Genomic DNA, 17,538 nt, shown 5'->3' on the forward strand with positions numbered 1-17,538 from the left:
TTCACTCTGAGTGGTTTGTCTTTGCATACAGCCTCTCCACCTGATGGTGACTGCCGTGGGTCCCGCAGGTCCGGTGTCCATTTTTAAATTTCACTGCAGACATTGCGCTCAGGTGCCCTCTGAAACCGCCACAGAGGTGTCATCCCCAGGTCCCATCGGGCCTTTGTCTCCTGGCCTCCCCGTGTGCAGTGGTGCAGTCCTAGCTCACTGCAGCCTCCACCTCCCAGGCTCAAATGATCCTCTCACCTCAGCTTCCTAAGCAGCTGGGACTGCAGGTGCCACCTCACCCGGCTATGCCTGGTAACTTTCCTGCCACTGTGACGCCAGCCAGTTCAGGCAGTCCCTCGCCTGAGCCAGGTACTCTGGGTGTCTCAGCCTAGCCCTGGTGTCCCTACCGGTGGGTGAGACGGCGCCTGGTCCCCAAGGCTGGGATCTGACATGGGAGCGAGGCTCTTATTTGTTGCTGTGTGGCAGCAAAAGATGAAAAAGTGGACTCTGGCCTTCAGAGCTGTGAGAAAACAGTGTTTTGTTTTTTTGTTTGTTTGTTTGTTTTTGAGACGGAGTCTCGCTCTGTTGCCCAGGCTGGAGTGCAGTGGCGCCATCTTGGCTCACTGCAAGTTCTGCCTCCTGGGTTCACGCCATTCTCCTGCCTCAGCCTCCCGAGTAGCTGGGACTACAGGCGCCCGCCACCACGCCCGGCTAATTTTTTGTATTTTTAGTAGAGAAGGGGCTTCACTGTGTTAGCCAGGATGGTCTTGATCTGACCTCGTGATCCGCCCGCCTTGGCCTCCCAAAGTGCTGGGATTACAGGCGTGAGCCACCGCGCCCAGCCTGAGAAAACAGTTTTTGGTTGTGTTTTTTTGTTGTTGCTGTTGTTGTTTTGTTTTTTGAGAAGGAATTTTGCTCTTGTTGCCCAGGCTGGACTGCAATGGCACGATCGCAGCTCACTGCAACCTCTGCCTCCTGGGTTCAAGCGATTCTCCTGTCTTAGCCTCCGAAGTAGCTGGGATTACAGGTGTGCTCCACCACACCCAGATAATTTTTTTTTTGTATTTTTAGTAGAGACGGGGTTTCATCATGTTGGCCAGGCTAGTCTTGAACTCCTGACCTCAGGTGATCTTCCCGCCTTGGCCTCCCAAAGTGCTGGGATTATAGGCATGAGCCATGGTGCCCAGCCCGGTTTGTTGTTTTAAGCCACCAACTTGTGGGAACTGGTTATAGCAGCCACAGGAAAGCCCCTGCTGGACATCGTTATGATCCCTTTTGCCCCAGCCCTGAATATTCCAGACTGGTCCAGAACCTCAGCCCCAACTTTTCAAGTCCCTGGTCACGGCTGTCCTCTGGAAGCCTAGGGGCACACTCCTCTCAAAGCAGGAGAAATGTTAACTGTGAAAGTTAAATTGCATTATTTCTTTTATTTTTATTATTTTTTTAATACCAAAAAAAGAGACAAGGTTTTGCCGTGTTGCCGAGGCTGGTCTCAAACTCCTGGCCTCAACTGATCCTCCCGTCTCGGCCTCCCAAAATGCTGGGAGGACAGGCGTGAGCACTGCCCTGCTGTGTGCTTTTATTTCTAAACACATTTTCCTAATGTATTTTTCTGATGACTCTCAAGGGGAGGATGGCTGTTTTGGCTGGTGTGGTGGTGCACACCTGTAGTTCCAGCTACTCAGGAGGCTGAGCGGGGAGGATCGCTTGAGCCCAGGAGTTTGAGGCTGCAGTGAGCTATGATGGTGGCACTGTTCTCCAGCCCAAGCAACAGAGCAAGGCCCTGTCTCTAAAAAAATAAATATTAAAAACAAAAACAAGGAAGAGCAACTGCATAGCTGCCTGACAAAACGAGAGCGTGGCTCAGCCCCGCGGCCCTGCGCGGCCTCCCTGGAAGCCCCTGTGCTGTGCCGGGCGCTGGGCTCCCCATCCAGGTGCTGCATCTGCCCGGCACTGTGCTCTGAGTGCATGCGACGTGCCCGAGGTGTCGGGGCAGGGAGGAGGATTGATCTCTATGGTAACCCAGTGAGGTAGGTGTCATTGGCCCCATTTTACAGATAGGGAAACCAGGGCATCAGTGTGACCTGGCCTAGGCAAGGCCTTTGGGGCAGACCCAGATCTGACTCAGCCCCGAGGGTGCAGGGAGCTGGCTTTCTCCGCCAGACAAGCAGGCCAACTGCTGCACTCCCCTCTCAGTAAGGGGCTAGGGGTGGGGACCCCACCCTGTACGGACCCCTCACCAGCTTCTCCCCGAGGATGCTGCTGGGGACTCCTGGCACCCCTTGCCTCTGCTGTGGCTGTGTCACACCTGTCCTGCCAACTGTTGTTCTGGGCGTGGACATTTGGGGCTCCCCGTTGAGGACGCCTGGGCTGTGCTCTGGGAGCCAGCAGCTGGCCACCCTGCCCCACGGTTCCCTAGAGGCCCTCCAGCTCAGCACAGACCCAACCCCAGATGAGGGCGCCTGCCCCCTTGGAGGTGGTAGGCTGCCCTATGCCCTCCTGGGCGCTGCCACAGTGCTGGGTGACCTCCAGCATGGTGCCCACTGACATTCTGAGGCAGGAGCCCAGAGGGCCCACAATGCACCACCGCATCCAGGCAACGCTTGCAGAAATGCTCCGCAAATAAAGTCATCGCCACTGATGCGAACAGGGCAGCCACCAGGTACCTCTGCCAGCAGGCCTGCTACCTGCCCACAGCCAAGGGAGCCAGCCAGGCAGGCTGCTGATGAAGAGGCCCCACTGCCTGCCACACGCTCTCTGGGCTCCCGGAAGCCTGGAGGTGTCGCTCCTCCCCTTGGCATGCAGCCACCTTCCATGTGGGAAAGCCTGGGGCCAGTGGTCACGGAGGGAGTGGCTTCAGGAACGAGAAATTGGTAGTTTGTCTTCCAGAGGGGACATGGGCACTGTGGCTGGTGGGCTCAGTGGACAGGAGCCACATTGCTGGCCCCAGGACCCCCAACCTGCCATCCGCCTGCCACACAGTGGGCTCAGCAGGACTCCTCAGTCAGCCTCTTTGCAGGGCATGGTGACCCTGGTGGGTGCACGGGCCTGGAGAAGGTGTAGTGGTCTGCAAGGGCCATGGGCGACTGCAGCTCCTCGGTGTCCCTGGTGTGGGTGAGCCTGGTGATGTCTGTCCTCATGGACCACTGTTTCCACCCCTTATGGATTCTGGACACTTCTTGGCGGGAATGGTCCGTGGCCAGCACGTAGATAATGGGGTCAGCCACGCTGTTCACCGTGGACAGGCACAGAAACACCACAGAGGCTGTGTACAGCCTTTCCTCCAAGCCGCACATGGCGCTCCTGTCTCCTCTGTAGTAGGAAAAGGCAGCGGCTTTGACGAGGAGAACCAGGTGGTACGGGGCGAAGCAGACTAGGAAGATGACAACCACCGCGATGGCCGAGTGCTTCACCTTGGCCTTCTGGGCAGCGCTTAAGCCCATGCTCTGCTTGATGCTCCTGAAAATCCGGTGGTTGGTGAAGGCGATGATGGAGAGAGGGATGGCAAAGCCAACGGTGAACCTGGCATAGTAGTACCCGGCAATCCTGCTGTCCATCTGCAGCATGTCGAAGCAGGTCTCCTTGTCTTCCGTCTGGAACACCGGGTAGTGAACGATCCCGACGAGGATGAAGATGCAGGCGGAGACGAGGATGGCGGTTCTCCGGCGGCGGCGGCCCCGACTCTCCAGCGCGTACACCACGGCCACGAAGCGGTCGCAGGAGACGCAGCACAGGAAGAGGATGCTGACGTAGATGTTGCAGAAGAAGATGTAGGCGGTCACTTTGCAGGCCGGCAGGCCCAGGGTCCAGCGGTGCTGGTTGCGGACGTAGATGACCCAGAGCGGCAGCGTGCCCGTGTACAGCAGCTCGCAGAGTGCCAGGCAGAGCAGGTAGACGGCCAGCACGTTGCCCTGCAGCACCTGCAGCAGCGCCAGCCACGCAGTCAGGCAGTTGGCCGGCACCCCCAGCGTGCACACTGCGCTGTACACCACGACCAGGACTATCCTGCTCTCCTCGAAGGACACGTTGTTGCAGGTCTTGGCGGGGAGGCCCAGGGAGGCCCACGGGGCAGTGGTGGTCACTGGGGTGGCGTTTCCTGTGGGACAGAGACAAGAGTGAGGACGGGAGTCCCTGGAAACCACGTGGGAGAGACTCTACTGTGGGAAGAAAGGATAGAAGCTTTGTGGTAGCTCAGACTAGACACACACAGGTGTTTAAAACATTTCCAAATTGATTTTTAGAGCAATTATTAGATAGCGGATCTCCAACCCAGCAGCGTCATGGACAAAGAATGCAGGCTGGGCAATACTGAATCATTTTTCTTTTTTTTTTTTTTTGAAATGGAGTTTTGCTCTTGTGGCCCAGGTTGGAGTGCAGTGGCACAACCTCGGCTCACTGCAACCTCTGCCTCCTGGGTTCAGGCAATTCTCCTGCCTCAGCCTCCCAAGTAGCGAGGATTACAGGCACGTGCCACCATGCCTGGCTAATTTTTGTATTTTAGTAGAGACGGGGTTTCACCACGTTGGCCAGGCTGGTCTTGAATTCCTGACCTCAGGTAATCCGCCTGCATCAGCCTCCCAAAGTGCTGGGATTACAGGCATGAGCCATTGTGTCTGGGCAATGCTGAGTCTTTGTAACTCACTGAGGTTTTCAAAAATGTTGCTTCTGGCCCGGCACGGTGGCTCACACCTGTAATCCCAGCATTTTGGGAGGCTGAGGCAGGCAGATCACTTGAGGTCAGGAGTTTGAGACCAGCCTGGCCAACATGGAGAAACCCTGTCTCTACTAAAAATTTAAAACAAGTAGTTGGGCGTGCTGGCTCGCACCTGTAATCCCGGCTACTCTGGAGGCTGAGGCAGGAGAATCACTTGAACCCAGGAGGCGGAGGTTGCAGTGAGCTGAGATCGTGCCGCTGTACTCCAGCCTGGGCAACAAGAGTGAGACTCCTTCTCACAAAAAAAAAAAAAAAGTTGCTTGTGTGTTTGAAAAGAATGTTGATGCTGTAATTGCTGTGTGAGTGCTTTTCTAAGCAGTCTGTTAGGCGCTGCTACTACGCCCTTCCAGCTCTGTCCCACTTTGCCTCCACTTCCCACCTGGCCCCATAGCTGGGCACTGCCTCATCCTAATTCCTAACCTGTAGTCTTTTTTTTTTTTTTTTTTTTTTGGAGATGGAGTCTCTCTCTCTGTTGCCCAGGCTGGAGTGCAGTGGCGCGATCTCAGCTCACTGCAACCTCCGCCTCCCGGATTCAAGGGATTCTCCTGCCTCAGCCTCCTGAGTAGCTGGCATTACAGGCCTGCGCCACTACAACCAGCTAATTTTGTATTTTTAGTAGAGATGGGGTTTCTCCATGTTGGTCGGGCTTATCTTGAACTCCCGACCTCAGGTGATCTGCCCTCCTCGGCCTCCCGAAGTGCTGGGATTACAGGCGTGAGCCACTGCGCCCGGCTAATCTGTAGTCTTACCACGTATTTGCCTGTGTGAACTATCAATTACTAAAAAAGAGAATTAAAACCTCCTGTGGGAGTGGTGGATTTGTCCACCTCTCCTTGTATTCTCCCAGTGCTTGCTTTACGCATTTGAAGCTACTGTGAATTGGGGCATAGGAGTCACAAATGGTTCTGTCTTCTTGGTGACTTGATCCTCTTATTACTATGTCATGTGATACCCCTCCTCTCGGTGGCAGGCAGACTAACGACCCCACCCAAAAGATGTCTGAATCCTAACCCTTGGGACATGTAGATATGGCAGGTTACATGGGAAAGGGGAACTAAGGTTGCAAGTTGAATGAAGGTTGCTAACTAGCTGACAGTAAAATAAAGAGATTATTCTGGACTATCTGGTGGGCCCAATGGAATCACAAAAGTCCTTCAATGTGGGAGAGGGCAAAAGAAAAGGAGATCAAAGTGATCTCAGCAACCTGCCTCAAACACAGCTCTCCGAGGTCAGAAACTCATCCTTTCCAGCCAGGGGGTTGCTAGAGGTCACGCAGGGTGTGCAGTGGTGTGAATTCCCCGAGCTCTGCCAGCGCCGCCAGCTCCAGTGTCCTGGCTGCCCACTCTGAATGAGTTCATGCTTCTGGGCCTTCTGTGGTTACAGATCATGGAGCCCCACCTCCAGGTCAGCAGGAGGCCGCAGACAGACCTGGCCTCAGCACCCGAGGGACGGACAGAGTGTTGCCAAACTTATCGGGCTGCAGCAGCCCCGGGCGGGGCAAACTTCAGCTGTGCCCTGGCGCGAGCTCAGGGGTCCCTGGGCACTGTCCAGCCCGCTGGCCTCAGGAACCTTCCACATGCAAATGTCGTAGTTTCCTTGACCTCCCTCCTGTACTTGAGGGCCTGTTGACCTTCAGCACGATGGGGCAAGTCACCCCGAATGGGGTCAGCCCTGCGGCCCCATTGTGTCGCTCTTTTTTTTTTTTTTTTGAGGCGTAGTCTCAAAAAACTGTGTTGATGCCCAGGCTGGAGTGCAGTGGCGCGATCTCTGCTACTGCAACCTCTGCCTCCCAAGTTCAAGTGATTCTTCTGCCTCAGCCTCCCGAGTAGCTGGGACTACAGGCACTTGCCACCACGCCCATCTAATTTTTGTATTTTTAGTAGAGACAAGGTTTCACCAGGTTGGCCAGACTGGTCTCTAGCTCCTGACCTCGGGTGATCTGCCCACCTTGGCCTCCCAAAGTGCTGGGATTACAGGTGTGAGCCACCACGCCAGGCCACTTGTTTTTGTGCATTTAAAAAATTCAGCTGGGCGCGGCGGCTCACGCCTGTAATCCCAGCACTTTGGGAGGCCAAGGTGGGGAGATCACCAGAGGTCAGGAGTTCGAGACCAGCCTGGCCAACCTGGTGAAAACTCGTCTCTACTAAAAATACAAAAATTAGCCGGGCGTGGTGGTGGGTGCCTGTAGTCCCAGCTACTTGGGAGGCTGAGGCAGGAGAATGGTGTGAACCTGGAAGGCAGAGATTGTGCCACTGCACTCCAGCCAGGGCGACAGAGCAAGACTCCATCTCAAAAAAAAAAAAAAAAAAAATTCGGCCCCATGGGCCGTTCATTCCTTTAATCCCAACGCTTTGGAAGGACAAGGCAGGTGGATCACCCGAGGTCTGGAGTTCCAGACCAGCCTGACCAACGTGGTGAAATCCCATCTCTACTAAAAATATAAAAATTAGCCAGGCGTGGTGGGCACCTGTAATCCCAGCTACTTGGGAGGCTGATGCAGGAGAATCCCTTGAACCTGGGAGGCAGAAGCTGCAGGAGCCGAGATTGTGCCACTGCACTCCAGCCTGGGCGATAGAGTGAGACTCAATCGCAAGAAAAAAAATTGAAAAAGTGGGAAATTGTGGCAAAATACACATAACAAGGAATTTACCATTGTAACCGGTTTTCAGTAGCATTGGGCACATTCACATTCTTCTGCAACCATCGCCAGCATCCGTCGGCAGAACCTCCTCATCTTCCCAAACGGAGACTCTGCCCCAGGAAGCACTCGCTCCGCATTTGCTCCCAGCCCCCGGGCCTCCATTCCACTTTGTCTCTGCGCGCTGGGCTCCCCTGTCACCTCCCCACGTGGGTGGGCATCTGTGCGTGTCTTCAGCGTGTGTCCTTCCGTGTCTCACGCGCTCCACTCGCCACAGTGTCCTCAAGCTCCCTCCTGTTGCAGCGTGTGCCAGGATTTCGCTTCCTTTCAAAGGCGGGATGGTATTCCATTGTATTCAGTGTGTCCTCCAGGGTCTCGCCAAAAATATAAATATATATATATTCCACTGTGCCCTTGCATCGTGAGCAGTCCTGCACATGTGGCGTGCGGCGTGTTCTGCTCAGCCGTGACTCGGCTGACGGACGCTCGGCTGCCTCTGCGCCTCAGCTGAGCTGCTGAGAATGGCGGTGTCAAGAACATGAGGAGGGCCCTTCACGTCCCTGCTTTCCGTTCTCCTGGGTCAGACCCACAGTTGGCACTGCTGGATCTCACGGCAGTTCCGTCTCAGCTCGTGGGGCGCCTCCGCGCTGTCCTCCACGGGGGCGGCGCCGGCCCACCTTCCCCCGGCGGTGTGCAGGGCTCCGGTCTGCCCACAGCCTCGCCGCGCTTGCTGGGTTTCTCCGGGTGAGCGTCGTGTCCCTTGCTCACCTTCCTCCCTGGGCAGAGGGAGAGAGTGGGTGTGACTGGGCTGCCTCACACTCAGATGTCACCACTTCGCCCAAGACACAGGCCTGTGGCGGGCGGCGGGGGGCAGTGAAGGCAGTTCTCGGGTGGGAGGCCCAACGCCTGTGTTTGCACTCACTGTTCTTCACCCGGATGGCTCTTTTCCCATCAAACGAGCGCCCCAGCCCCGCTGTGCGAGTCCTGAGCTCAGAGGAAGTTTCGGGCCCCCTACACGGCCCCGTCTCTTTCATGACAATCACAGGCCCTGGGAGGCAGAACCAGAATCCGAAACACAAGGGGAGACGCAGGCAAGACCCGGGGTGGCCAGAGGGGCCCCGCCCACCTCAGCCTGCACAGAGCCGCTCTGGTCTGTTCCCTCCCCGACTTCCTAGGGCTCCCCCACCCCACACATTGTCGCCTGTGCGGTCTCAGTCAGGGCCTCGGTGCCCCTCAGTCCCACACCCCCTGCTCCAGGCCTCACGCAGCCTTGGGACCTTCACCTCTGGACACCAGGTCCGTGGTGTCTGTGGCTCTGTGCCCATCTGGTGAGGAGGCTGTCCCCCGCTCCCCCGCCTCCTGCCACAAGTGACCTCCTGGGAAGAGAGCCTTCCTGGTGGGTCAGAAGTAGGGGCAACGGCACCAGGAGACGCAGGGATGTGGGGGGCTGGTGGTCAGCTCCTCATGGCCCAGACCGTGCAGGGCTCCCCTGGGACATGTGGGACAGCCCCCTGACTCAGTACTGTGTCGCCCTCCCAGGAGCCACCAACTATGCCCTCATTCCCGTTCCTGGCTTCCCAGAAATTCACGAAAGAATTATGAAATCAGCCCTTCATTTCTCCATGTAGCACCTCTAGATTTATTATTGCTGAGCTAGTTTTTATCTTGATAATCTATTTTTATGTGTTAATTTTTGAATTATGAGAGAACATGCTTCATGGAAAAATTCTCATGGGCTTCCTCTTACATGTTCAAAGTCGGAGAAGGCTCTCTCACCTGGCATATTTTGCGGGTTCCAATCTCAGTGTGGCTCTAAGATAAGCTTTCTAAGTACATGTCATGCGTCTTGTCGGTCCTATCAAGACGTTCACTCTGAGAGTTTAAAATGACCTGGAGAAAGAGTAGGTTGAAATTGTTTTAGGGAAATCAGCTTGAATCACAAGTTAACCCATTGACAAACGGCTAGTGAGTATTTACTAATTTACTAAGTGGCCCGTTGATTCGTAGGTGTTTTTAAATGTTAAGAATCTGCCGTTGCATCCCACATGAGAAATACAAGCAAGGCTCCAAGCCAACAGGCATCAAAACGTCACATTAGCCACTGCGACTACATACGATTCTTTTTTTTTTTTTGAGATGGAGTCTTGCTCTGTCGCTCAGGCTGGAGTGCAATGGCAGATCTCGGCTCACTGCAACCTCTGCCTCCTGGGTTCAAGCGATTCTCCTGTCTCAGCCTCCCAAGTAGGTGGGACTACACACACGCGCCACCATGCCCAGCTAGATTTTGTATTTTTAGTAGAGACGGGGTCTCACCATGTTGGGCAGGCTGCTCTCAAACTCCTGACCTCAAATGATCCACCCACCTCGGCCTCCCAAAGTGCTGGGATTACAGGTGTAAGCCACTGCACCTGGCCTAGGTACTATTCTTGTTTGTCAATTATACCTTTATAAAGCTGGGAGAGAAAAGAAAGTTGATGAGCTTTCACAGAAAACATAAAAATAGCTCCTAAAGGCCAGGTGTGGTAACTCATGGCTGTAAATCCCAGCCCTTTGAGAAGCTGAGGTGGGAGGATAGCTGGAGTCCAGGAGTTCAAGACCAGCCTGGGCAATATAGTAACACCCCCACACCTACAAAAATATAAACAGGCATGATGGTGCACACGTGTAGTCCCAGCTACCCAGGAGGCTGAGTTGGGAGGCTCGCTTGAGCCCAGGAGGTAGGGGTTGCAGTGAGCTGTGACTGAGCTGCTGCACTCAGGCCTGGGCTACAGAGAGAGACGCCGTCTCAAGAAAAAAGAAAAGCTCCTAAAATCTGAAAAATGTTCAACTCCACTTCTAATCAAAGAAATGCAAACATGAACATCTGAAAGACAGTCTTTTAAAATCTTTTTTTGGCCTATCATGTTGGCAAAAATAAAGACCTTTTAAACTCAGTGTTTGAGAGTAGGCAATGGGTGCCCGTACACGGGACTGACGGAAGTATGAATTGGCTCGCAGCAAAATTTTTCAATATGTTTCCAAAACTCTCAAATGTGCTCGACTTTTGACCTGGCTGATCCCCTTCTAGGAATTTTTCCTGGCTACCCGAGGTGTGACGTGCACATGGCCTGGAAGCTGTGTCACCCACAGCATGAGAGGCCCGGAGGAGGGAGGCATGACGGGCGGGCAGCAGATGGCTCAGGGCATGCAGGGGGGTGGCGCAAGGCGCCCAGGGGCCTGTCCCTCTGCTTCCTTCCCTAACCTGAGCTGCCTCTAAAACAGGCACCACCCTGACCAGCCAAAGAGGGTTTGCAGGGAGGAGAGCGCCCTAAACCCGTCCTCAGATGGTGTTTGTGCCTCTCCCACCGCCCTGCAAAGCCTGAGGGTCTCACTCTGCTGTTTCCGGGCCCTGCAGTGCAGGGATGGAGGCTGAGCCTGGCGGCTGCCTCACTAGCTCCAATCCTGCCTCCCTGGTGCCAGGCCCAGCCCCCACCCCATGCTGCCTGGTGCTGCCCTCTATCAGCCGAGACCCTCATGGGAAGCCAGCAGGTGCAGTCAGTCTCCCAGTGCACACTCCCCTCCCAGGGCAGGGCCGGCCCGGCTACAGGCAGAGCCCCTACACGGCAAGGCCCCTTTGGGCCCGAGGCCTGTATGTTGAGAGGCTGGCCAGGGGCACTCCCTGGAGCCACTTGCTCTTCCCGCCCGTCCCACGTGGCTCTTGCAGGAATTCTCTGCAAGCTGCTCAAAAGTGAGGCAGAACCCAGGGACACCCACACCAAGGGCTCTGGGCCAGCAGGTGGGGCTGCCTGTGTGTTGACATCCCCAGCTGCCCTTTCAAGTATATTTCTGTGAAAGGAAAGTATCTTGGGCCCCTTCAAGCTGGGAACTGCTCAGCGCCGATCTGCCTGGCGTTCTATTCAGTCGTCCCTCTGCTCACTGAGACAGATGCATATTCTGATGCCTCCTTTGGAGAGACTTATCAGAAACTGAAAACAATGCAACCATTTGTCTCTCGTCTACCTGTGACCTACCCACAGGTAGGCGAGAGACAAATGGTTGGGAAGCCCCCTCCCTGCTTCGAGTTGTCCCCACCTTTCTGGACGGAACCAATGTACGTCTCACATATATTGATTGATGTCTCTTGTCTCCCTAAAATGCATGAAACCAGGCTGCGCCCGACCACCCTGGGCACGTCATCAGGACTTCCTGAGGCTGTGTCACAGACGCGTGTCCTCAACTTTAGCAAATAAACCTCCTAAAATGATTGAGACTTGTCTCGACATTTTTTAACAACTGGAAAAACAGGAAGCCACAATGTTCTCCTGAGATTACAGGAAGCTCGTTAATTTATGGAGAATTTTAAAGCAATACCTTGAAAACACATGAAAAAGTGAGACACTGAGTCAAGAAAGAATCAAGAAAAGCCATCTCCAGAGTGATGCCCCCTTGGCGGTGGGTGGTGTGGGCCGGAGGGGTTCCTGGGCTACCCATTCTGCCCCCACCCTGCCACTGGCTGGAGTAAGTATGCACTGCTCCCTGCATCTCGGGCCAGCCCTCTGAGTGGAGATGGTGGGGCAGCGCTGAGGGTCTTCAGACTCTCCCTCGGGTGCCTGTGTGCTGGGCGCTGCCCTCCCAGCTGCTGCTCTGCCAAGATCCGTGTGGCCCTGTCGTCTGGCTGCTGCGCCCAGCTCCAAGGCCCAGCAAGAGATGCAGGGCTCTCTGGCCATGCCCAAAACAGAGGGGTCAGTAGGTGAGGAAGCAGTGAGCCGGAACCAGGAGGGCCAAGGAAGGCAGACCCCCAGCCAGGCAGGGGGCCCAAGTGGGCTGGGGGCATGTCAGAGCCACCTGGGACCAGTCCTGTTCCTTCTGAGCCCCGGGGGTGTGGGGGGCCCGACCAGCCTCACACTGGGCCTGGCTTCCCTCCTCAGCTGCTGAGTCCCCTTCAGTGGCCCTAGAAGCCCGCATACTCTTGCTCGCTGGTGTCTACTCCAATTCTGCAGCCGCCCCCTCCCCACCTTTCAAATTCTGAATAACATGAGGCAGGGACCTCTCCTGTCAAATGAGCAGGAGTGAGCACACGGAGCCACTGCCTGAGGTCCCTGGGCCCCATCAGAACACCTGAGCCGCCCAGGAAGGGGCTCCCGGAGAGTCTGCCTCCATCACTTTAACTGGACCAAGGGTTCTGGAAACCCTCCCAAACCTGGGAGGATGAACTCTTGCTGGTCCAGGGCTGTGCTGCCCAGTCACGCCAATGCCAGCCGGCAACCCTGGGGCAGAGGGCTGCAAGCACTTCTGCAAAACCAAAGGAAGTGGCAGCTGAAGTGGAAATGCATGCTCCCCTCCCGGGCCCCAGCCGCAGGCAGAGGCTCACAGCGAGGCCCCTCTGGGATCCAGGCCTGTATGTTGAGAGCAGAGACTAGCCAGGGGCAGGAGCTGGAGCCACCTTCCCATCCAGCTGGTCCCATGTGGCCCATGCAGCGCGAGCTGCTGATGTCCAGATCCCGCCACGTGCCTGACCTTTGGGCACCACAGCCTGGCGAGGATGCCTGGAAAGAGTCAGTGGGCCCAGCAGGAGGCCCGGTGGGAACAACCCAAGGCAGGGCAGCCGGAGAGCCGGGCCCACTGGGACGTCCCGACTCCCTCGCACCGAGGTCCAGCTCCTCACCACGCATGGCCAACCAGGCTTGGGCGCCGGGGGAGCCCTGCACCAGCCCTTTGCTTATCAGAGCACATCCAGGCTTTGTCTGGCATTCCCTGCCGGACAGGCCCACAGCCTCAGGCAGCCCACCGGCCTCTTCCGAGGGCCTTCCTGGACCAGGGTCCGGGGTCCCACCAGCACCTGCTCACCATCCTTTTGCCGCACCTGCTACTCCTACTGCCCCTGGAAGCCTCTGCCTCCCCTCGGGGTGAGTGAGCTCAGGATAGGGGCTCAGGGCCCTCTCTCCGGCCAGCCCAGTGGCCCCACCCGCCAGCTGCAGTGTCGCGGTCTGTCCTGGCCCGGGGCCAGGGCTGTTTCCTCCACAGAAAGGGGCGCGGGGTACAGCAGGTCACCTACATTTCAGGCCCTGCTCTTCCTCGGGGAGGGTGCAGTGGGGCCCCGGTCCTCTCTCAGCTTCCCCTGGGGCTGGGTCTTCAAGTGGAAGAAGGCCAGGCAGAGGCTTCCTGTGTTGTTCCACTCAGGAAGCAGGCACCACCCTCCTGGGGCTGGGGGAGTCCCTCCTGGGCTGTGCATGGGGACCGCCCCTTCCTCTCATCGCCCCAGCTGTCTGGCCCACCGGTGGGGCTCCTCTCAGCTGTGGGGTGGGTGGGAGCGACTGAGCCCTGTGGGAAAGGCCCCCGGCGCAGACTTTCACTTCTGAAACAGCAGCAAGGTGCTCCCAGCCTGCCGGAGGCTTGGGTAGGGGATAGCCCACCATGCTCACAGCACCAGCGATGCAGGCAGACCACCACGCTCACAGCACCAGCAATGCCAGCCTGGCCTGGTGGACTCCAGGGGACTCTGTTCTTGGTCTGCTCTGAGGGACTATGACAGGCTGAGGCCCCCCTATCACCGTCCAACTCCAGCTGGATTCAGAGCAGCGTGGCCAGACACGATGGCCATGGTGAGGTCCCTCGGATGACTCCAGCCACAAGGCCACAGTGTGTGTGGGCCCAGGTCAGCCTGACACCCCCGTCCACCCATCCCTGAGCTCCAGCTGCATCTCCTGTCCCTGCTGGCCCTGGGCCCCTGCCTCCACCTCGCATCAGCAAATGACCAAGCCCCTCATCTCCCAGCCTCCATGCTGGGCAAATGTGTCCCTGTCCAGCTCCATCTTCAAGCCACACCTTGGCAGCCCACTGAGGCCAGCCCTCCACTGCTCTCTGGACTTCTCTCTCCCGCCTCCAACCCGCCTTTCCCCCACTCTCAGCATGTCAGCTCCGAGGCTGCTCTGCCTCACACTTTCCGTGCTTCTTCCATGAACCCATGTTCTTTCTGTTTTTCTTTTGCCTTTTTTGCCTTTTCTTTCTTTTCTTTTCTTTTTTTTTTTTTTTGAGATGGAGTCTTGCTCTGTTGCCCAGGCTGGAGTAAAATGGCACGATCTTGGCTCACTGCAACCTCTACCTCCCAGGTTCAAGCAATTCTCCTGCCTCAGCCTCCCGAGTGGTTGGGACTACAGGCACGCCACCACGTCCAGCTACTTTTTTTGTATTTTTAGTAGAAACAGGGTTTTGCCATGTTGCCTAGGCAGGTCTTGAACTCCTGGGCTCCAATGATCCTCCTGCCTCAGCCTCCCAAAGTGCTGGGATTACGGTGTGAGCCACTACACCCAGCTTTTTTTTCTTTAAATACTATTAAAATTGTTCTCTCTCTCTCTCCCTAACCCTCTCCCTCTCTCTCTTACTTTATTTGTTTGTTTGTTTGTTTGTTTATTTATTTTGGAGACAGGGTCTTGCTCCCTCATCCAGGCTGGAGTACAGTGGCAAAATCTCTGCTCACTGAAACCTTCACCTCCCAGGCTCACATCCTCCTCCCTTCCGAGTAACTAGGACTACAGGCACCTGCTGCCATGCCCAGTTAATTTTTGTACTTTTATTCTTAGAGACAAGGTTTCCCTATGTTACCCAGGCTGGTCTCGAACTCCTGGGCTCAAGAAATCCGCCGGCCTCGGTCTCCGAAAGTTCTGGGATTACAGGCGTGAGCCACCAGGCCTGGCCAATGAATCCATTTTCCAGATTAGAGAAGCACCACATGTTCCTGGGATGGACATTTCAATAACAGGATCTAGCGTGACCTCACCCAGCCACTGTCCCTGGAGCTCTCTGGCCTGCAGTTGCTGTGCTCCTCCAGTCTTTTAAAATCTATTTTGTAACTTTTTTTTTTTTTGAGGCGGAGTTTCGCTCTCGTTGCCCAGGCTGGAGTGCAATGGCACAATCTTGGCTCTCTTGGCAACCTCTGCCTCCCGGGTTCAAGTGATTCTCCTGCCTCAGCCTCCCGAGTAGCTGGGATTAGCAGGCGCCCGCCACCATGCCCGGCTAATTTTTTGTATTTTTAGTAGAGAAGGGGTTTCACCATATTGGTCAGGCTGGTCTTGAACTCCTGACCTCAGGTGATCCGCCCGCCTCGGCCTCCCAAAGTGCTGGGATTACAGGTGTGAGCCACCACGCCCAGCCTGTTTTGTAACTTTTTATGATGGAACTTTTCAGACAGACACAAAAGGACAGAGAAGGAGCCCTGGCCCCTGCCATGTGCAGGGAGCAGTTCCTCATTCCAGCCCATTTGTCAAAAACAGCTCCTCAGGCTGCTGAGGTCTGTCTTGTGGATTGTCTGTAATTTCTTTCATTCTTTTTTTTTTTTGAGACAGAGTTTCGCTCTTGTTGCCCAGGCTGGAGTGCAATGGCACGATCTCGGCTCACCACAACCTCCGCCTCCTGGGTTCAAGTGAGTCTCCTGCCTCAGCCTCCCAAGTAAATGGGATTACAGGCGTGTGCCACCACGCCCGGCTAATTTTGTATTTTTAGTAGAGACAGGGTTTCACCATATTGGTTAGGCTGGTCTCGAACTCCTGACCTCAGGTGATCCACCTGCCTCAGCCTCCCAAAGTGCTGGGATTACAGGCATATAAGCCACTGCACCTGGCTGGATTGCCTGTAATTTCTAAGCTGTTTCACGGTTGCTGGCCATTCCTAGCCATTTCCGTCTTTTACTCCCACCTGCTTTGGCACCAGGCAAACCTATGACCTCGTTTCTGCCGTCACGTTTGAGACAAACCCTAGGGAGGGAAATGTTGAGTCACCAGCTCCAACCTCCCTGCTCCACCACGCCCGTCCAAAGCCCATTGTCAACTTTCTTATTTTTCCCAATTTGATAGTGTTGCCCAGGCTAGAGTGCAATGGCGCGATCTCGGCTCACTGCAAGCTCCACCTCTCAGGTTCGAGCGATTCTCCTGCCTCAGCCTCCCAAGTAGCTGGGATTACAGACGTGTGCCAACACACCCGGCTAATTTTTGTATTTTTAGTAGAGACAGGGTATCACCATGTTGGTCAGGCTGGTCTCAAACTCCTGACCTCAAGTGATCCGCCCACCTTGGCCTCCCAAAGTGCTGGGATTACGGGCGTGAGCCACCGTGCCCAGCCTCTATCCTCATCTTCTTCCAGGAGCCTCTGCTCTCCCACCTCGGCCTGGCCAATCTCCTGAAATATCATTTTGTGCTCAGCCCAACTGGCCAGTCTTCATGGTCAGTCCCAGTCCCTTGCAGTGGTACAGACCCATGTCATGCACTTGACAGAAGGTATTGGGCCCCCCGCCCCGCAGTGCCCGGTGCGCCGAACGCCACCCCAAAGGCCGGTGACCTGCCCAGCCCCAGGATCTTGTCACGTGACTGGGCCAACTGCCACTCACCCCAGCACAGCCCCCACTGCCCTGCTTTTCCCTCTGTGTAACCCCACAAGCAGCACAGGCCCCACAGAGAGAAGTCCAGCCCTTCAGTGCCCGCCCCACCAATCACGGAAGCAAGTGGCCAAGGAGAGATTCCTGGGACAAAGTCCAGCCCCCTGACTCACCCCCATCTGGACCAGTAGCCAGGGAAGCCTTTTCCAGAAGAAAGTCTCCAGGAAGGTGGCGGTGACAAAGATACAATGGAAACTGTTGTCCCTCTCCCCCAAATCCTCCGGCCCCATCACATCTGTGGTCACTGGGGGTCCTGGGTTCTCTCTTGGGAGGGACCCCAGATGAAGAAACCTCAACAAAGCCTCCATCTTTACCAACAAATCACCTTTGCCTTCAGATCCCCCTCTGCCCGCCTCCAGCTCCCAGCCCCCAGCCCCATCCCAGAGCCTGGCCCCCCAGGCCCACTCCCCAGCACGCAGAGCCCGGCGACTTACCCAGGGCCCCGCCTGCGTGGCTAGCCTCGCACCCCTCCCTGCAGTCCTAGCTGAGGTTTCAGGAAGTAGCAGGGGTCTAATTATGTTCTGTCTAGAACTCCCCTAACCACAAACAGGGCTGAGCTAGGGGTTAGCCAACCGGGCTGGGGTATCTCACTGGTGATGACAGCATGGCCTCGTCACCTTCCTGGGGGAGGGAGTGGCAGGAAACCCCAGACTTACCTCTTTTGGCAATAGCAGCACTCAGAGCCAGGCTCCACTCACTCAGGAGCTCCCAGGCGGGTGCTGGGGCCTGGCGCGGCACGGCGGCTGTCCGTGTGTCCCCAGACAGGCAAGGCAGGACAGGGGTCCTGGAAAG

At 56.1% G+C, this 17,538-nt stretch overlaps 1 protein-coding gene across 3 annotated transcripts; it reads right to left on the minus strand.

Annotated features, from left to right (window-relative positions):
• Positions 1-962: 962 nt before the first annotated feature.
• On the minus strand, positions 963-17,277 carry GPR132 (G protein-coupled receptor 132). 3 transcript variants are annotated; one of them, XM_063698236.1, is made up of 4 exons: positions 17,181-17,277; positions 9,117-9,230; positions 7,353-8,116; positions 963-4,084 (listed from the first exon to the last, which is right to left on the minus strand). In XM_063698236.1, exons 3-4 carry the CDS (start codon positions 7,384-7,386, stop codon positions 2,976-2,978), a joined length of 1,143 nt encoding a protein of 380 aa, XP_063554306.1. In that variant the 5' UTR covers positions 7,387-8,116; positions 9,117-9,230; positions 17,181-17,277; the 3' UTR covers positions 963-2,975. The 3 variants fall into 3 exon arrangements, with proteins under 3 accessions (XP_063554306.1, XP_063554305.1, XP_063554307.1); XM_063698235.1 differs by lacking the exon at positions 17,181-17,277 and adding an exon at positions 16,860-17,043; XM_063698237.1 differs by lacking the exon at positions 7,353-8,116.
• Positions 17,278-17,538: the final 261 nt, after the last annotated feature.

The sequence above is a fragment of the Gorilla gorilla genome, chromosome 15, assembly GCF_029281585.2.
Source record: "Gorilla gorilla gorilla isolate KB3781 chromosome 15, NHGRI_mGorGor1-v2.1_pri, whole genome shotgun sequence".
In the NCBI taxonomy this organism is placed as follows: Eukaryota; Metazoa; Chordata; class Mammalia; order Primates; family Hominidae; genus Gorilla; species Gorilla gorilla.

Excerpts from the sequence above, each read along its gene's own strand:
- GPR132 (XM_063698236.1), bottom strand. The coding sequence starts at position 7,386 with ATGTGCCCAATGCTACTGAAAACCGGTTACAATG. Across the intron at positions 4,085-7,352 it reads ACTGAAAACCGGTTACAATG|GAAACGCCACCCCAGTGACC; the intron begins GTAAATTCCTTG and ends TCTGTCCCACAG.